The following is a 21,161-nucleotide window of genomic DNA, read 5'->3' as shown; positions in this document are numbered from 1 at the left end:
AAAGGAGGGGGAAAGGCGGGGAAAGGAGAAGGGAAGGAGCGGGGCGGGGATGCGGCCGGGTCGCGGGGCTGCGGCCCCGGTCCGGTTCCAGGATCGGGGGGTGGGGGTGGGGGGGGTGTTGTTGCCAGTGGCGAATCTGCCGAAGCGAATCGTTTCCCTGAGGGCGGCGCGGAGGGGATGGGGATGGGGGGGGAATGAGCGTTCGATTCGCTGCCGCACTTTCGTCACAACGGAGAATAAAGGGAAGGGGGTGGGCGCAGCGTCCACCGGCAGCGGAACCGCCCGAGGAGGTGGCGGCGGCAGCGAGAAGCGGTTGGGGGGTGAAGCCGGTGTCACCCCCCCCCCCGCCGGGCCGCAAGTTGTGACGAATCTGCGGCTGAGCGGCCGGGGGCACTTCCGGCAGCGACACTTCCGGCAGCGACGCGCATGCGCGGGAGCAGCCGGCGGGGAGCGCAGGGGGCACTTCCGGGTCCGTCCGGGTCCCCCCGGCCCTGGGCAGCCCCCGGGGCCCCGGAGGGGGGGGGGGGGGGGGCGGTCAGGGGCGGCCTGAGGGGGGGCGGGGGGCTTTGGCGGCGGGGAGGTGGGTTTGGGGGGTTTGGAGGGGCCTGAGGGGGAGATTGGGGGGCTGGAGGGGGGGGATTTGGGGGGAGGGGGCTTCTGGGAGGCCTGAGGGGGGGTATGGGGGGGGGTACAGAGGGGCTGGAGGGACTTTGGGGGCGGGGGGGGACAAGTGGGGTTCAAGGGGGGTGTGGAGGGGTCTGAAGGGGAGATTGGGGGGCTAGGGGGGTGATTTTGGGGGAGGGGGCTTCTGGGGGGGTTGTGGGGGAGGTTGGGGGGCTGGGGGGTGATTTGGAGGGAGGGGGCTTCTGGGGGGGTTGTGGGGGAGGTTGGGGGGCTGGGGGGGTGGATTTTGGGGAGAGGGGGCTTCTGGGGGGTCTGAAAGGGAGCTTGGGGGGGGGATTTTAAGGGGAGGGGGCTTCCAGGTGCCCTGAAGGGGGGGGGGGTGTGTGTTGAGGGGGCAGTTGGGCAGGTTTAGAAGGGGGTCTGCGGGTGGGGGGTCAGAGGGTGGGGGGTGACATCTCTGTGTCCCCCCTGCAGGAGCCGCCATGTCCATCCCCGTCCCCGTGGGGGTCTTGCGCCTCCCCCGGGGCCCCACGGGCAGCGAGAGGGGCTTCAGCCCCAGCTCCCCCCGCGCGCGGGCGCTGCTGGGGGCGGCCGCCAGCCCCCCCGGGGCCGCGGCGGCGGCGCAGCGCGCTCGGGCCGCCCTGCGCTGCCGCTACCTGCGCGGCGTCGCCGCCGCCCGCGGCCGCCCCACCCGCTTCTCCCTGCGCTCGGGGGTCCAGGTCCAGGGGGTCTTCGGCGCCGCTGACGTCATCGGCGCGGCCGCGCTGCAGGTGGACGCGCTGCGGACGCCGCTGGGGGTGGAGGCGGCCGCGCTGCTGCGCTGCAGCGACGTCCTGGCCTTCTCCTTCCTCCTTGATTGAGTCCTGATTAAACACCCCTCCCCCCGCAATAATTGGACCAAACTGGGGGTTTTTTGGCCTTTAATGAAAATTTGGGGGGTCGGGGGGGGGGGGATGGGGGGGTTGGGGGAGGGGGGATGGTTGGGGAGGCGGGAGGACCCGGCCGCGGCGGCTCCGTTAGTGGCGGTAGTGGGGGCTCCTGGAGCGGGACCGGGAGCGCCTGTGGGAAGGGAGGGGGGGTCAGTAGGAGCCTAAATCCCCCCCCCACCCCCCCGCCCCGAGTCCCCCCCACCCCAGGACAGACGGACAGACAGACGGACACACAGACCTGCGGGATGAGCTGTACTCCCGACCTGCCGGGGGAGAAGGGACACAAGTGACGTCACAGCCCCGTGCCAAGGGGTTCCCTCCCAAAAAGGAGGGGGGGGGTCACAGGGAGCCCCCCTCCCCGAGCTGGGACCCCCCCCCCCAGCTGGGACCCCCCCCCCCCCGCCGCACTCACTGTAGCGCGGGGACGGGGAGCGGCTCTGGCGGCTGTACTGCCGCTCCCACTCCTCCCGCTCCTTCTCCCGCCGCTCCCTCTCCCTGGGGGGGGAAGAAATTAAGGGGGGGGCAGAGGAATGTGGGGAGGGGGCTCACGGGATACAGACACCCCCCTTCCTGCCCCCCTGGAGATTGGGGAGGGGGTTTGGGGGGGGGGGGGATTTACTTCATGCGGATCTTCCGGGCCATGGCCCGCAGCTCGTCCTCGCGCTCCTGCAAGAGAGGGCTGCTGAAGAGACCCCCCCCCCAATTAAACAGACCCCCCCCAATTAAACAGACCCCCCCAATTAACCCACACCCACCCCAATTAAACAGACACCCCCCAATTAACCCACACCCACCCCAATTAAACAGACCCCCCCCAATTAAACAGACCCCACCCCAATTAACACACACCCCCCCAGCACTCAGACACCCCCATAATTAAACAGACCCCCCCCCAATTAACCAGCCCTCCCCATAATTAGCCAGCCCCCCCCAATTAACCAGCCCCACCCATTAACCCCCCCCACCTGTCTCTCGTGCTCCTGCTGCAGCATCTTTTCCTGCGCTGCCTTTTTATCAGCTTTAACTGCACAATGACATCAATTAACAGGAATTAATTAGTGGGGGGGGGCTCGGGGGGCTCTGGTGGGGCTGGGGGGGCTGTTTTGGGGGGGGGGTCCCTCACACTGCCGGTTCAGCGCTCTCTGCATGCGCAGCTTCAGCTTCTCCTGCGGCGTCAGTTTGGGCTGCAAGGGAAGAGCCGCCACGTGTGGGGGGGGGACGTGGGGACCCCCCTGGGGACACCAACGCGATGACCCCCCCCCGTGCCCCCCCCGGCACCCCCCTCCCTCCGTCCATCACCCCTTTTTGAGGGGGGGGGGGGCATAGTGTGAAAACACCCCCCAAAACTGATGGGAGACCCCATGGGGTGGGGGGTTGGGGGGGGGTTACACACACAGCACTGGGGGAATTTGGGGAGGGGGGGGGCTCACCCTCTTCAGACCCCCCCTCAGATCTTTGGGGTGGGGGGTTCCCCACACCCTCCTCTCTCCCAGTATCACCATTATCTCCCCTTCTACTTTCCCAGTTCAGCACCAAGGTGGGGGGGGGGAAATCAGGGTGAGGAGGGGGTAAAAGGAGGGACACCCCTGGGTCGGGGGGGGGCACCCAGCACCCACCCCCCGTATGTCTTTGTGTGTGGGGGGGTTCCCCACACCCCCCTCTCTCCCAGTATCCCCATCCCCCCCTCCCTCAGCTCCAAGGTGGGAGCGGGGGGAACGGGTGCCCAGCCGCGGGGTGAGGAGGGGGTGGGGGGTGTCAGGGGGGTCGGGGGGGGCACCCAGCGCCTGCCCCCCCCGCAGTGTCCCTGAGCTGCAGCGGTGCCCTAGGGAGCTGAGGTCACGTTCTTACTGACTTTGGCAGCTCCCGTCTCTTTACCGGCCGCTGTGTCGGGCCTGCAATTCCAGGAGGCGGGAATCAGCGCGCGGCGCCGCGGGGGGGGGTCTGCAGCCCCCCACCCCCCCTTTGTGTGTGTGTCCCCCCCTCCCTGTCCCCCCCCTCCTTACTTTTTCAGCTTCTCCCCCAGGGCGGGCGAGGCCGCGGGCCGGGGCGCCCGGTCGCGGCCGGGAGACGCCGAGCGGCTGCGGCTGCGCGAGGCGCTGGCGCTGCGGCTGCTGCTGCTCCAGTGCCGGCTGCAGCGGCCCCCCCGCCGCCAGCAGCGCTCGCCCCCCGACCGGGAGCGGCTCCTGGGGGGGGGATGAGAAGGATTTGGGGAGGGGGAGAAGAGGTTGGGAGGGGTTTAAAGGATTTGGGGGGGGATTCAAAGGGATTTGGGGGGGTTCAAAGAGATTTGGGGGGGATTCAAAGGTTTCAGGGGGGTTAAAGGATTGGGGGGGTTAAAGGATTGGGGGGGTTTAAAGAATTTGGGGGGTTTAAAGAATTTGGGGGGATTCAAAGGGATTTGGGAGTGGGAGATTCAAAGCTTTCATGGGGGGTTTAAAGGATTTGGGGGGATTTAAAGGATTTGGGGGGGTGTTTAAGCATTTTGGGGGGGGGTTACAGGATCTGGGGGGGGTTCAGAGGGATCTGGGGGGGGTTCAAAGGGACTTGGGGGGGGTCCTGATGGCTCAGAAGCGAGTGGGGGCAGTTTGTGGTGTCCCACAGCTCCCCGCACTGGAACGCTGTGTTATTCTGAGAACGCCCCTGGGATGGGTGTTGGGATACTGGGATAAGAGGCAGGTTCCCAGTAACAAACTGGGAGGAGTGTGGGAGCTGGGCTGTCCCTGAGACATTGGTGTGGGGGAGGGGGCTGCTTACCAACTGGAAAAGGTGACTGAGGTTACGGAGCTTCCGGCTCTGGGAAGAGCCGCCGGGGTCAACCCGCCGCCCAGTAAAGAACCGGGAGGAAACTGGGAGGAAACTGGGATGGGAACTCACCTGGAGCGCCGGCGGGAGCCGTAGCGGTACCCCCGGTCCGGGGAATAGGATCGGGACCGGCGGCGACTGTCGCGGGAGCCCCCCCCGGAGTAGCGGCGGCTGCGGGAGCGGGAGCGGGAATAGCGGCGGCTGCGGGAGCGGCGGTAGCGGCCCGAGCGGTGGTAACCGCCCCCCCGGCGCGAGCGGGAGCTGGACCGGGAGCTGGAGGAGGAGGACGACGACAGGGAGGTGGAGGAGGAGGACGAGCGGCGCCTGGAAACGGGGATGGGGGAGGAAGAAAACACCACCCGGATCAGACCCGGGGACCGGAGCCGCGGCCGGCGCCACCCGCTCCCTCCCGGAACCTTCCGGAAGGCGGCGGCGTTTGGAGAGCGGGAAGCGCCTCAAGACACAGACCACCCCCCACAGACCCCCCCCCCTGCTTCTGGAAAGTTCTCCCCACCCCACGACCCGCAGTGGCCAAAGCTCCACCACCAGCTCCAAACCCCCCCCACCCCCCAAAACCCCCCCCCAAACCCCCGGGGTCCGGACCCGTCGCGGGCGTAGGGGGGGAACGGGCGGCGTTACCGACCGGGACGAGGCGCTATGACCTGCGGCCGCGATTCCCGCTTGGCTGGAGCCGGCTGAGCGCTGCTTCCCGCAGGATGCGGCTTTCCCGGGAACGCCGCCGCCGCCCTGAGCCGCCGCCGCGGCCGCCGCCTCCTCGTCGCTGCCGCCGAAGCTGGTGATGAAGGTGATCTTCTCCTCCTGGCCCGGCGACGGGGTGCGGGAGCGGGACCGCGATTCCGAGCTGGATTTTGATGGGGAGCTACGAAGGGGGGGATGTTGGTCCCAAAACCCGTGAATTCCAACTCAAAATTCATCCCAGAAGGTTGAAAAAGGCGTCGGGAGGCACCGGGGTGGAACAGGCCCTGGGGAGCATCGAGTCCACCCAGCCCCACCCCCCGCTGAACAAGAGCCCTGAGCAGCTCCAGCCCCCTGACCCTGCCCCAGCCCCCTGACCCTGCCCCAGCCCCCTGACCCTGCTCCAGGCCCCCCTGACCCTGCTCCAGCCCCCTGACCCTGCTCCAGCCCCCTGACCCCCCCCCAACCCCCTCCCCAGCCCCCCTGACCCTGCTCCAGCCCCCTGACCCTGCTCCAGCCCCCTTGACCCTGCCCCAGCCCCCCTGACCCTGCCCCAGCCCCCCTGACCCTGCTCCAGGGCCCCTGACCCCCCCCCAAGCCCCTCCCCAGCCCTACTGGCCATGCCGGGGCTGACACAAGCCAGGATGCCCCTGGCTCGTGGCCACACCGCTGGCCGTTGGTCAGCCCCCCAACACCCCCAGGTCCTGCTCTGCCTGTTCCCCCCAGCCCCGCGGCCGCTCACCGTTTGTAGGGGTCGTAGGTGGGGCTGTCCCGCCGGGCGTAGCTGAGGGGAACCCGCAGGGAGAGAGAGGTCAGCCCCAGTGTTTGGGATAGAGGAACCCCCCCCCCCAAAATCTGGGGGGGTTAGGGGGGCAGGAATTACCTTGGGGGGGCAGGAATTACCCCTGGGGGGGGCAGGAATTACCTGGGGGGGCTGATTTTCCTGCCCTTCAGTCGCTTCTCTCGGAACTCTCTGCGCTGACGGCGAGAGCGGCGGCCCTGGGGGGTAAGATGGAGCCAAATTGGGGGGAGGGGGGCAAAAGACACCCCCAAACCCCCCTATGAGCATTTTTGGGGGGCCGGGGGGGGCACTGAGCTGCCCTTACCGAATACATGGCCTTCTCCTCCTCCAGGGCCTTGGCGTTTTTAATGGCTTCTGCCTCCTCCTTGTCCTTCCGCAACATCCTAACGGCCCCCCCAAAAGAGAGACCCTCAGAGCCCCCCAAAAGAGAGACCCTCAGAGCCCCCCAAAGAGAGAGACCCTCAGTGCCCCCCCAAAAGAGAGACCCTCAGTGCCCCCCCAAAAGAGAGACCCTCAGTGCCCCCCCACCCCAAAATAACGGCACCCAGAGGATTCAGCCCCTGGGGTGAAGGGGAAACTGAGGCACGGTGAGACTCGGGGGGGTGTTTTTGAGGGGGTTTGGGTTGGTTTAGGGGTGGGGGGTTTGGGGGGGGTTGGGGAGGGTTCGGGGTTGGTTTTGGGGTGTGGGGTTTGGGAGAGATTTTTGAGGGGGTTCGGGGTTGGTTTAGGGGTTGGGGGGGGGGTTGGGGTTGGTTTAGGGGTTTGGGGGGGTGGTTTGGGGGGTCCTGGGGGGGGTCCCGGGGCCGTACCGCACGAAGTCCCCCTCGGCCATGCCGTAGGTGGTCGCCTGTTTGTTCAGATCCGCCACCTGCTCCTGGTTCAGCTCGTCCACGTCCACCTCCACGTCTGCGGGGAGAGCCGGTCCAGCCCCCGCCCGGACCCCCCGACCCCCCAACCCCCCTCCCCCGACCCCCCCGTTACCGATGTCGGGGATGACCTCGTCCCCGTCGCTGTTGCTCTCCTCCTCCTCCTCCTCCTCCTCGGCGCCCCTGTCCGTGCCGCCCTGCAGCTCGGTCACCGCGCTGTCCTCGTAGGTGTAGCCGATCGACGCCTTCTTCTCCGCCAGCCTGCGCGCACGCGGCTCAGACCCCAACAGGGACCCTCCCTGGGGACCCCGGGGCAACCCCCCCAGTCCCGCCGGGATCCCTTGGGATGGACCCCCCAACCCCTCTGGATGGACCCCAGTCCCTCTGGGATCCCATGGGATGGACCCCCCAACCCCTCTGGATGGACCCCAGTCCCTCTGGGATCCCTTGGGATGGACCCCAATCCCTCTGGGATCCCTTGGGATGGACCCCCCAACCCCTCTGGATGGACCCCAATCCCTCTGAAATCCCTTGAGAGAAACCCCAATCCCTCTGGATGAACCCCAATCCCTCTGGAATTCCTTGGGAGAAACCCAAATCCCTCTGGGATCCCTTGGGATGAACCCCAATCCCCCTGGGATCCCTTGGGATGAACCCCAATCCCCCTGGGATCCCTCAGGATGAACCCCAATCCCCCTGGGATCCCTCAGGATGAACCCAAATCCCCCTGGGATCCCTCGGGATGAACCCCAATCCCCCTGGGATCCCTCAGGATGAACCCAAATCCCCCTGGGATCCCTCGGGATGAACCCCAATCCCCCTGGATCCCTCAGGATGAACCCCAATCCCCCTGGGATCCCTCAGGATGAACCCAAATCCCCCTGGGATCCCTCGGGATGAACCCCAATCCCCCTGGGATCCCTTGGGATGAACCCAAATCCCCCTGGGATCCCTTGGGATGAACCCCAATCCCTCTGGGATTCCTTGGGATGAACCCCAATCCCCCTGGGATCCCTCAGGATGAACCCCAATCCCTCTGGGATCCCTTGCTTCCCTCCTCCAACCCCCACCAGGTATTTCGGGACGAAACCACCACCAAACCCACAGCGAATCGACCCCATCCCAGTAAAAAGGGGGGAAAACAACTGGAAGCAGCTCGCAATCCCGAATTCCCTGTGGGATTCCCAAGGAAAACCAGGATGTAGCAGCGCAAATTCCACCCCCCCCCTCCCCTTACTTCTTCTTCTCCTCCTCGTTGGGTCTCTGGAGGCCGCCGTAGAGCTCGTCGATGTAGATCTGGTAGAGACACTGCTCCTCTGAGACTGGGAACACCCGGAGAAACCCACGGGATGGGCATTTTCCCAAAGATTTTGGGGTCTTTCCCCCCTCTGATCCCAATCCCAAAGCCCCCTCCCCCTTCTCCCCAGCCCCACTCACTGCCAGCGAAATCGTTCTGCACCAGCCCCCGGTACCGCTCGTAGTTGCACTTCCTCTCGTCGGACTCCTGCTCTGGAGAGCTGGGAAAAGGCAGGAAAAGCCTTTTAAACTGGGAAAAAACTGGGATATCTGCCCCCCCCTGGACGGATTTGGGAGTGTGGGGAGGGGGCTTACATGGGGTTGAGCAGGGGGGGGGTGTACATGGGGATGTAGTCCAGGTGCGCCCGCACGTCGAAGCGGTCGATCATGTTGTTGGTGTCCCCCTGCCAGGGCATCCTGGGAAAGGGGGAAAACCGGGAATGCTCCACAGCTGGCACTGGGAAAGGGCTGGGGAGGGCACCCCAAACCCCACCCCAATATCCTGAGAGGTGGGATAATGAACAGGGGGAGGAAACTGTTCCGCGGTGGAAGAGCCCAGGCGCTTCGATCTGGGTTTCATCCCAGTTTATCCCACTTTTATCCCAGTTTATCCCAGTTTTATCCCATTTTACCCTGCTTGTATCCCAATTTTATCCCCAGACTATCCCAGTTTTATCCTTACCCCACTTTTATCCTGGTTTTACCCCATTTTATCCCAGTTTTATCTTAGTTTTAATCCCATTTTATCCTGGTTTTACCCCCAGTTTATCCTCGTTTTATCCCAGTTTATCCTCATTCTATCCCAGTCTTATCCTGGTTTTATCCCATTAACGGCTGTTTTATCACACTTTATCCCAGTTTCATCCCAACTTTACCCCGGTTTTATCCCATCTTAGCCCAGTTTTATCCCAATTGCCTCCCATTTTTACCCTTATCCCAGTTTCATCCCATTTCATCCCATTTTTACCCTTATCCCAGTTTGGTTTTATCCCATTTCATCCCGGTTTTATCCCAGTTTTATCCCCCAGGGAGGGGCAGGGGCAGCCCAGGGACTCCCGGGCAGCAGCACAAGGAGTTGGGGTGCCCCAAACCCCCCCCAGGCCCCCCAACCCCCCTCACCAGCTGCAGCCACCGGTACCGGGGAAGGGCCCCAGTTCCCCCACCCCTCCCGCTTCCCCGCCCCGGGACACTGGGGGCCCCTGGGGGACACTGGGGGCCCCTGGGGGACACTGGGGGATACTGGGGCACACTGGGGGCCCCTGGGGGACACTGGGGGGACACCGGGAGCCTCACATGTTGACGGGGCTCTCTGCAGCCAGCGCCACGGCCGAGTCCAGATGCACTTTGCAGGCCCGGCCGTGCACCTGCAGGAACTGGGCTGGGTCCTTCTTCTGGGGGGAAACTGGGGTGAGGGGGGCTGGGGACAAGGGGGGGCTGGGGGAAAGGGGGGGCAGGAGCCTTGAGGGAATGGGGGGGGTCTCAGGGGATCCCAGAGGGATTGGGGTTCATCCCGAGGGAATGTGGAGTGGGGGGGGTTGGGGGATGTCGGGAAGGGGTTGGGGGGCTGTGGGGTTTGGGGGGTATGGGGGGGGTTGGAGGGGTGTCGGGGAGTTTGGGGTGTCCAGGGGGGCTGTGGGGGGGTTTGGGGGAGTGTGGGAATGTTTGGGGGGGTCGGGGGGGGATTGGGGGAGTGTGGGAAGGTTTGGGGGGGTCCAGGGGGGGGGGATTGGGGGTGTGTGTGGAGGTTCGGGGGGGGATTGGGGTGTGTGTGGAGGTTCGGGGGGGTTGTGGGGTCCGGGGGGGGATTGGGGTGTGTGTGGAGGTTCGGGGGGGTTGTGGGGTTCGGGGGGGATTGGGGGTGTGTGTGGAGGTTCGGGGGGGTTGTGGGGTTCGGGGGGGGATTGGGGTGTGTGTGGAGGTTCGGGGGGTTGTGGGGTCCGGGGGGGGGGATTGGGGGTGTGTGTGGAGGTTCGGGGGGTTGTGGGGTCCGGGGGGGGATTGGGGTGTGTGTGGAGGTTCGGGGGGGTTGTGGGGTCCGGGGGGGGATTGGGGTGTGTGTGGAGGTTCGGGGGGGTTGTGGGGTCCGGGGGGGGATTGGGGTGTGTGTGGAGGTTCGGGGGGGTTGTGGGGTCCGGGGGGGGGATTGGGGGTGTGTGTGGAGGTTCGGGGGGGTTGTGGGGTCTGGGGGGGGATTGGGGTGTGTGTGGAGGTTCGGGGAGGTCCGGGGGGGGATTAGGGTGTGTGTGGAGGCTCGGGGGGGTTGTGGGGTTCGGGGGGGGATTGGGGTGTGTGTGTGGAGGCTCGGGGGGGGTTCGGGGGGGGATTGGGGTGTGTGTGGAGGTTCGGGGGGGGTTGTGGGGTTCGGGGGGGGATTGGGGTGTGTGTGGAGGTTCGGGGGGGTTGTGGGCTCCGGGGGGGGGGATTGGGGTGTGTGTGGAGGTTCGGGGGGGTTGTGGGGTCCGGGGGGTTGTCCCCCGCTCCCGGCGCCACTCACGATCTTCTCGTAGTACTCGCGGCGGCGCTCGGCGCGTTTCTTGTAATCCACCATCATCCCGCGCAGCTTCCGCTCGTGTTTGCGGGCCTCGTGCCACATGGCGGCACCGGCGGGGGCGGGGGGCGGCGGGAAGGGGCGGGGGCGGCGGCGGCGGCTCCCCCCGGGCACCGGGCGGGGGGGAGGACGCAGCGGTTGAGCTTCGCCGGGCGCTGGATGGGGCAGAACGGCGGCGTCGGGAGGGGCGCGGGGGAGGGAACCGGAGACCCCCCCGGGGCGGGGACCCGGGGAAGGGGAAGGGGGGGGTGGGGGTCCCACCGGGGCGGGGGGGGGGTGCTGGGGGCCCTCCCGGGGCTGGGGCGGGGAGCCGGGCACGGGGCCGGGGGGAGGGGACGCGGCCGTTGGGCTTCGCCGGGCGCTGGGGGCGGCACCGGGACCCCCGGGCCGGGGGGGTTGGGGGGGGCGCAGGCCGCGGGAGGCCCCGGTGAGGCCTGAGGGGGGGGAGGAAGCGGGGGGGGGGGACGCCGGGAGCGGGGGGCTCGTTGTTGGGGGGTCAGGGGGTGTGTAAGGGGGTCCTGGGGGGGGGGTTGGGGGGGTTGGGGGGGGGGGACACGCACCGGGGGCACCGGCCGGGCCGCCGGGGAGCGCTGGGCCCGGCACCACCGGGAGACCCGGAAGCGGAAGTGAGGGTGGGGCAGAGGGGCCAACGGGAGGGGAGGGGCCAATGGGAGACGGGCGGAGGGCGGGGCCAATGGGAGGAGAGGAGCGGAGGGCGGGGCCAATGGGAGACGAGTGATGGGCGGGGGCCAATGGGAGGAGAGGAGCGGAGGGCGGGGCCAATGGGAGACGGACAGAGGGCGGAGCCAATGGGAGGGGAGGAGCGGGGCTGGGGGCGGGGCTTGGCCCGGTGCTGGGCCCGGTGGTGGGTGGGACTGGGCCGGACTGGTCCCAGTCCCGCGCTGCTCCGCCCCCCATCGCACCAGCCCCGAGGCGCGGCCGGGGCTTCCCGCGGGGACTCCCAGTACAAACCAGTCCCCCCAGTACCCCCCCCAGCAGGGACTCCCAGTACAAACCAGTCCCCCCAGTACCCCCCAGCAGGGACTCCCAGTACAAACCAGTCCCCCCAGTACCCCCAGCAGGGACTCCCAGTACAAACCAGTCCCCCCCAGAACCCCCCAGCAGGGACTCCCAGTACAAACCAGCCCCCCAGTCCCCCCAGCAGGGACTCCCAGTACAAACCAGTCCCCCCCAGTACCCCCCCAGCAGGGACTCCCAGTACAAACCAGTCCCCCCAGTCCCCCCAGCAGGGACTCCCAGTACAAACCAGTCCTCCCAGTACCCCCCCCAGCAGGGTCTCCCAGTACAAACCAGTCCCCCCAGTCCCCCCCAGCAGGGACTCCCAGTACAAACCAGTCCCCCCAGCAGGGACTCCCAGTACAAACCAGTCCCCCCAGTACCCCCCCCAGCAGGGTCTCCCAGTACAAACCAGTCCCCCCAGTCCCCCCAGCAGGGACTCCCAGTACAAACCAGTCCCCCCCAGTACCCCCCCCAGCAGGGACTCCCAGTACAAACCAGTCCCCCCAGTCCCCCCAGCAGGGACTCCCAGTACAAACCAGTCCCCCCAGAACCCCCCAGCAGGGACTCCCAGTACAAACCAGCCCCCCAGTCCCCCCCAGCAGGGACTCCCCAGTACAAACCAGTCCCCCAGTACCCCCCCCAGCAGGGACTCCCAGTACAAACCAGTCCCCCCAGTACCCCCCAGCAGGGACTCCCAGTACAAACCAGCCCCCCAGTCCCCCCAGCAGGGACTCCCAGTACAAACCAGTCCCCCCAGTACCCCCCCCAGCAGGGTCTCCCAGTACAAACCAGTCCCCCCAGTCCCCCCAGCAGGGACTCCCAGTACAAACCAGCCCCCCCAGTCCCCCCCAGCAGGGACTCCCAGTACAAACCAGTCCCCCCAGTACCCCCCCCCAGCAGGGACTCCCAGTACAAACCAGTCCCCCCAGTACCCCCAGCAGGGACTCCCAGTACAAACCAGCCCCCCCAGTACCCCCCCCCAGCAGGGACTCCCAGTACAAACCAGTCCCCCCAGTACCCCCAGCAGGGACTCCCAGTACAAACCAGTCCCCCCAGTCCCCCCAGCAGCACGAGACCAGCACTGGGCTCCACACCTTTATTTCCCCCCCAACCCCATGGTGGGGGGGGGCACGGGGGGGATGGGGTTTCCCTCCCGCCCCCCCCAGTTCCGGGGTCCCCCGTGTCCCCCCCAGTTCCGGGGTCCCCCCGTGTCCCCCCCAGTTCCAGGGTCCCCCCGTGTCCGCCCCAGTTCCGGGGTCCCCCACCCCCCCATAAATATAGTGCAAAGCGGCTCGGGGGGAGGGGGGGTCCCTTTTGGGGGGCTCCGCAGCGCCCCGGCAGGACCAGCCGGCCTGGGGCGGGGGGGGAGGGAGGGGGGGGGTGTCCCCCCCTCACCATGCGGGGGGCCGGGGGGGATATGGGGGTGCGGGGGGGTCAGACATCCCCCCCCAGCGGCACGTCGGCCTCCTTGTAGTGCCCGGGGAACATGTGGGTCCCCACCAGGCTGGCGGTGGGGTGGGGGTCCGGGGGGGGGGGCGGCGTAGGGGTCGCTGAGGAATTCGGGGCTCAGGCAGGGGGCAGATCCTGGGGGGGGGGGCGGGCAGAGCGCGGGGGGGGGCCGGGGAAGGGGGCGCGGGGGGCCGTAGAGCTGAGACAGGGCGAGGAAGGGGTCCGGCTCCGGGGGCAGGAGGCTGAAGGGGTCGTCTGGGGGGGAAAGGGGGGGTAAGGGAGGGGGGGCGTGTGTACCCCCCCCCAGCCCCCCCCAGGCAGCTGCTGGGGGAGATGGGGGGGGAACCCTGAATTAGGGGGGAGGGGAGATCTTTGGGGGGGACGGGGACTGGGGGGGATATTTTGGGGGGGTGGGACTGGGGGGGGATATTTTGGGGGGTGGGACTGGGGGGGGATATTTTGGGGGGGGTGGGACTGGGGGGGATATTTTGGGGGGGTGGGACTGGGGTGGGACTGGGGGGGGATATTTTGGGGGGTGGGACTGGGAAGGGGGGAAACTCCTGAATTATGGGGGGGGAATTGGGGGGGGGGGGGTGGGACTGATGCTGGTTTGGGGGGGAGATTGGGGGGGGGAGTTAAAGGGGTGGGGGGGGAAGTTGCCCTGGGGGGGACACTTGGGGGGACCAGAGTTGGGGGGGGGATTGGGGAGGGGGCTCGGGGACCTCTCCTCATTTTGGGGACAAGGGACACACGACACCCATAGGACCCCCCCCCATCCCCACACCTCCCCTCCCCCCTGGGAAAGGGGGCGGGGGGGGCTCTTCTACCCCCCTCTCCTGCTGAGAGCAGTAGGGTAGAAGCCCCCCCCCAGTTTTCGGGGTGCCCCCCCCATACCCACCTGCCCCCAGCAGCGGGGGGGCAAAATGCTCCATGAACCCCGGCGGCTTCTTCCTCCTCTTGGCTTCGATCCCGTAGGGATCTGGGGGGGGGGGGGGCACAGTGAGGGGCTGTGCCGTGTGCCCCCCCCCCAAAAAGGGGGTGCCCCCCCCAAAGAGCAGCTGCCAGCACCCACCTGAGCCCGAGAGCTCCTCCAGCACGTCGGGCAGCCCCCGCTTGCGCTTCACGTTCACCCCGTAGGCGTCTGGGGGCACGGGGGGGTCATCATGGGGGGGGGTCATGGGGGGGGTCATCATGGGGGGGGTCATCATGGGGGGGTCATCATGGGGGGGGGTCATCGGGGGGGGTCATCGGGGGGGGGTTCATCATGGGGGGGGGTCATCATGGGGGGGTCATCATGGGGGGGTCATCATGGGGGGGGTCATCATGGGGGGGGGTCATCATGGGGGGGGTCATCATGGGGGGGTCATCATGGGGGGGGTCATCATGGGGGGGGTCATCATGGGGGGGGGTCATGGGGGGGGTCATCATGGGGGGGGGCATCATGGGGGGGGGCATCATGGGGGGGGGCATCATGGGGGGGCACCATTATGGGGGGGTACCATGGGGGGTGAACTGGAGGGCCACCATGGGTTGGGGGGGCTGGGGGGGGTACACACAACCCCCCCCCAAAAGCTCGTGGCACCCCTGGGGGGGCTGGTTCTCTGGGGGGGGGGGATATCCCACCCTGGGGGGTCCTGGCCTCAGCCCATCTTCATCTTGGGGGGGCACCACGGCCAAGCCAGGGGTCCCATCCCAACGTGAGGGTCCCATTCCCGTCCCTGGGGGGTCCCATCTCCATCCCTGGGGGGTCCCATTCCCGTCCCTGGGGGGTCCCATCCCCATCCCAGCTGGAGACCCCACCCCAGCGCTCCCATCCTTGGTCCCCCATCCCCATCCCCAGTGTCCCCCCCACCCTGGGGGCTGCCCCGTGTCCCCCTCCCCAGTGTCCCTCCCCCGGTGTTGTGTCCCCCCCATGTGCCCCTCCCCGTGTCCCCTCCTGGTGTCCCCCAGTCTCCCCTCCCTGGTCTCCCCCCCGGTGTCCCCCCTGTGTCTCCCCCATCCCCTGGTGTCCCTCCCCGGCATCCCCTCCTTGGTGTGCCCCCCACACCCCCCCTGGTGTCCCCCCACCAGTGTCTCTTCCCCATGTCCCCTCCCAGTGTCCCCCCCTCCATCCCCCCCAGTGTCCCGTCCCCCGGTCTCTCCCCCCCCCGCTGTCCCCTCCTTACCCCCCTCAGTGTCCTCCCCGTGTCCCTTGGTGTCCCCTCCCCGGTGTCCCTCCCCAGCGTCCCCTCCCCACTGTGTCCCCCCAGTGTCCCCGCCACACCCCCCCTGGTGTCCCCCCACCAGTGTCCCCCCATCCCCAGGGTCCCCCCAGACCCCTCACCCTGGTCGCGGGGCAGGTACGTGAAGCACAGGGCGCGGCTGCAGACGCTGTGTCCCCCCCATGTCCCCCCATCCCCAGGGTCCCCCCTGTCCCCCATGTCCCCCCATGTCCCCCATCCCCAGGCCCCTCACCCTGGTCGCGGGGCAGGTAGGTGAAGCGCAGGGCGCGGCTGCAGACGCTGTGTAACCCCTGCATCCCCCCTGTCCCTCCATGTCCCCCCATCCCCCATGTCCCCCCATCCCCAGGGTCCCCCCATCCCCAGGGTCCCCAGGCCCCTCACCCTGGTCGCGGGGCAGGTAGGTGAAGCGCAGGGCGCGGCTGCAGATGCCATGTGCCCCCTGCACCCCCTGTCCCCCCATGTCCCCCCATCCCCAGGGTCCCCCCCCATCCCCATGTCCCCCCCATGTCCCCCATCCCCATGTCCCCCCCATGTCCCCCCATCCCCAGGCCCCTCACCCTGGTCGCGGGGCAGGTAGGTGAAGCGCAGGGCGCGGCTGCAGACGCCGTGTGCCCCCAGACCCCCATGTCCCCCCTGTCCCCCCGTGTCCCCCCATGCCCAGGGTCCCCCCAGGCCCCTCACCCTGGTCGCGGGGCAGGTAGGTGAAGTGCAGGGCGCGGCTGCAGACGCCGTGTGCCCCCCATGTCCCCCCTCCCCAGGGTCCCCCATGTCCCCCCATGTCCCCCCATGTCCCCCCATCCCCAGGGTCCCCCCAGACCCCTCACCCTGGTCGCGGGGCAGGTATGTGAAGCGCAGGGCGCGGCTGCAGACGCTGTGTAACCCCTGCATCCCCCATGTCCCCCCATCCCCAGGGTCCCCCCATGTCCCCCTATGTCCCCCCATCCCCAGGGTCCCCCCAGGCCCCCCATGTCCCCCCATGTCCCCCCATCCCCAGACCCCTCACCCTGGTCGCGGGGCAGGTAGGTGAAGCGCAGGGCGCGGCTGCAGACGCGGTCGGTCAGGCGGCGCAGGAACACCTCCACCTCCACGGGCTGCGCCAGCTCCAGCTGCTGGTAGGGCGGCGTCCGCAGCACGATGGCGACCTGGCGGTGCACGTCGGCCTGCGAGAAGTCGGCCCGCGCCTCCCAGGCCTCCTTGCGGAACACCACGGCGATGTCCTCTGCGGGGGGCACGGCGGGGCTGGGCCGAGGCGGGACCCCCGGGGTGCCCCCGCCCACCAACGGGACCCCCGAGTGCCCCCAGCCCAACAACGGGACCCCCAAGAGCCCCCAGTCCAACAACGGGACCCCCGAGAGCCCCCCGCCCCGCAACGGGACCCCCGAGTGCCCCCACCCACCAACGGGACCCCCGAGAGCCCCCCGCCCCGCAACGGGACCCCCGGGGTGTGCCCCGCCCACCAACGGGACCCCCGAGAGCCCCCAGCCCAACAACGGGACCCCCGAGAGCCCCCCGCCCCGCAACGGGACCCCCGGGGTGTCCCCCGCCCACCAACGGGACCCCCGAGAGCCCCCCGCCCACCAACGGGACCCCCGGGGTGTCCCCCGCCCCGCAGCGGGACCCCCGAGTGCCCCCACCCACCAACGGGACCCCCGAGTGCCCCCAGCCCCGCAATGGGACCCCCGGGGTGTCCCCCACCCACCAACGGGACCCCCGAGAGCCCCCAGCCCAACAACAGGACCCCCGAGTGCCCCCACCCACCAACGGGACCCCCAAGTGCCCCCAGCCCCGCAATGGGACCCCAGAGTGCTCCCACCCACCAACGGGACCCCCGAGTGCCCCCAGCCCAACAATGGGACCCCCGAGTGCCCCCAGCCCCGCAACGGGACCCCTGGAGTGCCCCCACCCACCAACGGGACCCCCAAGTGCCCCCAGCCCCGCAACGGGACCCCCGGAGTGCCCCCACCCACCAACGGGACCCCCGAGTGCCCCCAGCCCCGCAACGGGACCCCCGAGAGCCCCCACCCACCAACGGGACCCCCGAGAGCCCCCAGCCCCGCAATGGGACCCCCGAGTGCCCCCCACCCCGCAACGGGACCCCTGGTGTGCCCCCAGCCCCGCAGCGGGACCCCTGGTGTGCCCTCATCCCCCTGCCCCACAACGGGACCCCCGGGGTGTCCCCCACCCACCAACGGGACCCCCGAGAGCCCCCAGCCCAACAACGGGACCCCCGAGTGCCCCCACCCACCAACGGGACCCCCGAGTGCCCCCAGCCCAACAACAGGACCCCCGAGAGCCCCCCGCCCCGCAGCGGGACCCCCAGCATAGCCCCAGCCCCAGAACAGGACCCCCAGTGTGTCCCCAGCCCGACAAGGGGACCCTCACTGTGCCCCCATCCCACCTTCTCAAGACCCTCAGTGTCCCCCTGCCCAACACCGGGACCCTCAGTGTCCCCCCAGCCCGACAACAAGACCCTTGGGGGCCCCATCCCCTCATCCCTCTGTGTCCTTTGGTGTCCCCCATCCCCCCCTGCCCCTCGGTGTCCCCCTGTCCCACCGTGTCCCCTGGGGTCCCCCCCTGTCCCTCAGTGCCCCCCCTGTCCCCTGGTGTCCCCCTGTCCCCCCCTGTCCCCTGGGGTCCCCCCATCCCCCCCTGTCCCCTGGGGTCCCCCGGTGCCCCCGGTACCTTTCTGGACCTTGTCGCACAGCAGGTACAGCTCCTCCCCCCCCGTGCAGGGGCCGCTCTCCTTGTTCATCCGGCAGATCCGCAGCTCCGAGGTGTTGGTGGATTCTGGGGGGACACCGGGGCTCAGGGGGACGTGTGGGGGTCAACCGCCCCGCCCCCACCCACCCGAACCCCCTGAGGTCTGGTGACCACCCCCCCCCCCCAGGATGTGGGGGACAAACCCCCAGCCAGACCCCGGTGAGGAACCCCCTGGAGCCCCCTCAGGTCCCGTCCCGGAGCAGGGAGGGGTCTGGGGGGTGGGATCAGGGTGGGCTCGAGCATCAGATCGGGACAGGGCACCAGGAGCACGTTCCTGGGCCAGGTCTGGACCCCCCTGAGGTCTGGTGACCACCCCACCCAGGATGTGGGGGACAAACCCCAGTGAGGAACCCCCTGGAGTCCCCTCAGGTCCCACCCCGGAGCAGGGAGGGGTCTGGGGGGCACCAGGAGCACGTTCCTGGGCCAGGTCTGGACCCCCCTGAGGTGTGGTGACCACCCCCCCGGGATGCAGGGGATGAACCCTGAGCCAAACCCCAGTGAGGAACCCCCTGGAGCCCCCTCAGGTCCCGTCCCGGAGCACACGGGGGCCCTGGGGGGGCCCCAGCCCCCTCCCCAACCTACTCTTGTCGAAGATGGGCTCGGAGAGGACGGGGCTGAGCTGGCGCCGGCGCCCGGCGCCGTCGGTGTAGGAGGCCTGGAAGCAGATCCTCACCACGTTCATGTCCACCTCCTGGTGGTTCTTCAGGGACCCGGCTGGGCAGGGGGACACCGGGGGGTCAGGGGGGCCGGGGGGGGGCGGCAGAGCCGGGGGACGCCCCCCGGCCGGGCTGCCCCCCACCTTTGAAGGGGTCGATCCCCAGCTGCAGCTTCTTCTCGATGGCGGCCTCGATCTCCTTCTTCTTCACGCACTGGATCCCCAGGTTGCTGAAGCTGGGGGGGGACACGGTCACCCCCCCCCCAAAAAGGCCTCTGCACCCCCCCAGCCCCCCCCCCAAAACCCCCCTGAGCAACACAACCCATCGTCTGCTGACCCCTCCCAGCACCACGGGGACCCGTCCTGATGCCTTCAGGACCCCTCCCAGCACCACAGGGACCCGTCCTGACACCACTGAGACAGCCCAGCACCCAAGGGACCCATCCCAGCACCATCAGGACCCATCCTGATGCCTTCAGGACCCATCCCAGCACCCAAGGGATCCATCCTGACACCACTGGGATCCATCCCAGCACCATCAGAACCCATCCCACCAACATCAAGTCATCCCAGCACAACTGGGACCCCTCCCAGCACCACTGGGACCCCTCCCAGCACCACTGGGACCCCTCTCAGCACCACTGGGACCCCTCCCAGCACCATCAGGACCCCTCCCAGCACCATCAGGACCCATCCCAGCACCATCAGGACCCCTCCCAGCACCATCAGGACCCCTCCCAGCACCACTGGGACCCCTCCCAGCACCACTGGGACCCATCCTGATGCCTTCAGGACCCCTCCCAGCACCACTGGGACCCATCCTGATGCCTTCAGGCCCCATCCCAGCACCGCGGGGCCCCCACCCCACCCCACCCACCCGCGGGGTCACCTGTGCTTGGGGTTGGTCTGGGGCTTGAGCACCACCTGGCAGAGCCCGTTGCTGCAGTCCTTGCCCACCAGCCCGTGCGGGTGGACGCGGTGGGGCCAGTCCTTCCACACCAGGCACGCCGTCACCTTCACCTCCCCCAGGCCCTGGCAGTTCAGCAGCTGCCAAGGGAACCCCAGAACCCCCAGAGCCCCAATGCTGAGCTGGGGGGGGCACTGGGATCACCCAGCACCCCAAAACCCCCAGAGCCCCAATGCTGAGCTGGGGGGGCACTGGGATCACCCAGCACCCCAAAACCCCCAGAGCCCCAATGCTGAGCTGGGGGGGGCACTGGGATCACCCAGCACCCCGAAACCCCCAGAGCCCCCACGCTGAGCTGGGGGGGGCACTGGGATCACCCAGCACCCCAAAACCCCCAGAGCCCCCACGCTGAGCTGGGGGGGGCACTGGGATCACCCAGCACCCCAAAACCCCCCCAGACCCCCTGAAACCCCCCCAGACCCCCCTCAACTCCCCCCAGACTCCCTCTCAAGCCCCCCCCAGCCCCCCCCAGCTCACCTCGATGGCGGGCAGGGTCTTGCTGGCCTCGGTGCTGCTCCCTCCCCAGCACCCCAAACCCCCCCAGACCCCCTGAAACCCCCCCAGACCCCCTGAAACGCCCCCAAATCCCCCCCAAATCCCCCCCTGAGCCCCCCCAGCTCACCTCGATGGCGGGCAGGGTCTTGCTGGCCTCGGTGCTGCTCTCCCCCAGGATGCTGCCGGCCGACCTCCCCTCGCACTCGTACCTGAACCTCATCCCCCTCTGCTTGGGCTGCTCCGTGATCACCAGCTTGGGGGGGTCCAGCCCCTCAGCACCCCCCTTCTTCCCGCTGCCCGCGGCCACCGGCGGCCAGCGAGGCCTCGGGGGGGCCGCCCCCCCGCCCCGGGGGGTGAGTTTGGGGGACAGGGAGAGAGCCCCCAGGCTCTGGGTTAACTGGGGGGGGGCTGCCAGGGAGCTGGAGGCACCGGCGAAGGGGAGCAGCGGGGATACGGGGGGGCCACTGGGGCCAGTGGGGGTGGAGCCCCGGGGAACCAGCTTGGGGTGGGATTTGGGGGGGGGAGGAGCCGGGTCGGGCTGGAATCCGTCCTCCTTCATCACCTCCTCGATGATCTCTGGGGGGGGAAAGGGGAGGGGGGGAAGATTCTGGAATACTGGGACCCCCCCTCCCCAACCCCCCCACCCCCCTGAATCCCACCCCATCCCCCCCCGAATCCCCCCCAAACCCTCCCCTGTATCACCCCCCACCCCCCCAAATCCCCCCCTACATCACCCCTCCACTCCCCTGAATCCCACCCCAGCCCCCCCAAATCCCCCTCTCTGCACCCCCCCCACATCGCCCCCCACCCCCCTGAATCCCACCCCAGCCCCCCAAACTCCCCCCTGGGCATCCTCCCCTGCATCCCCCCCACCCCTCTCCTCTCCATCCCCCCCACTCACCTGAATCCCACCCCAGCCCCCCGAAATCCCTCTCTCTGCATCCCCCCCAGATCCCCCCCTCTGCATCCCCCCCCAGATCCCCCCCTCTGCATCCCCCCCCCGAATTCCCACCCCCCCTAAAATCCCCCC

The 21,161-nt window shown here is 68.9% G+C and overlaps 3 protein-coding genes across 8 annotated transcripts; 1 reads left to right on the top strand and 2 right to left on the bottom strand.

Moving 5' to 3' along the window:
• The first annotated feature begins 317 nt into the window (after window positions 1-317).
• GEMIN7 (gem nuclear organelle associated protein 7) lies at window positions 318-1,516 on the top strand. The gene is made up of 2 exons (XM_084280830.1): window positions 318-469; window positions 1,099-1,516. Exons 1-2 carry the CDS (start codon window positions 427-429, stop codon window positions 1,482-1,484), a joined length of 429 nt encoding a protein of 142 aa, XP_084136956.1. The 5' UTR covers window positions 318-426; the 3' UTR covers window positions 1,485-1,516.
• Window positions 1,517-1,529: 13 nt separating this feature from the next.
• Window positions 1,530-11,168, bottom strand: CLASRP (CLK4 associating serine/arginine rich protein). 6 transcript variants are annotated; one of them, XM_084280829.1, is made up of 21 exons: window positions 11,124-11,168; window positions 10,510-10,718; window positions 9,309-9,406; window positions 8,331-8,432; window positions 8,157-8,236; window positions 7,957-8,041; window positions 6,835-6,980; window positions 6,663-6,759; window positions 6,158-6,236; window positions 5,977-6,050; window positions 5,794-5,835; window positions 4,999-5,235; window positions 4,428-4,679; window positions 3,557-3,736; window positions 3,406-3,445; window positions 2,677-2,737; window positions 2,519-2,577; window positions 2,173-2,219; window positions 1,966-2,048; window positions 1,792-1,816; window positions 1,530-1,683 (listed from the first exon to the last, which is right to left on the bottom strand). In XM_084280829.1, the coding sequence occupies exons 2-21, from the start codon at window positions 10,606-10,608 to the stop codon at window positions 1,641-1,643; spliced, it is 1,929 nt and encodes a 642-aa protein (XP_084136955.1). In that variant the 5' UTR covers window positions 10,609-10,718; window positions 11,124-11,168; the 3' UTR covers window positions 1,530-1,640. The 6 variants fall into 6 exon arrangements, 3 of the variants coding, with proteins under 3 accessions (XP_084136955.1, XP_084136953.1, XP_084136954.1); XM_084280827.1 differs by having other exon boundaries at window positions 6,663-6,980; XM_084280828.1 differs by having other exon boundaries at window positions 6,663-6,980; window positions 8,358-8,432.
• A 1,700-nt stretch (window positions 11,169-12,868) lies between these two features.
• Window positions 12,869-20,703, bottom strand: RELB (RELB proto-oncogene, NF-kB subunit). Its single transcript, XM_084280825.1, is given in 10 exon segments — window positions 12,869-13,122; window positions 13,127-13,287; window positions 13,931-14,011; window positions 14,105-14,173; window positions 16,258-16,473; window positions 17,937-18,041; window positions 18,597-18,728; window positions 18,814-18,905; window positions 19,559-19,716; window positions 20,259-20,703. Coding segments are annotated over 10 exon segments (1,551 nt in total). The 5' UTR covers window positions 20,691-20,703; the 3' UTR covers window positions 12,869-13,017.
• Between the last annotated feature and the right edge of the window lie 458 nt (window positions 20,704-21,161).

This window comes from Gallinula chloropus (genome assembly GCF_964237585.1).
Source record: "Gallinula chloropus genome assembly, contig: HAP1_SCAFFOLD_467, whole genome shotgun sequence".
In the NCBI taxonomy this organism is placed as follows: domain Eukaryota; kingdom Metazoa; phylum Chordata; class Aves; order Gruiformes; family Rallidae; genus Gallinula; species Gallinula chloropus.
Note: the sequence above shows the minus strand (reverse complement) of the source record. Positions and strands in the feature narration are given on the sequence as shown.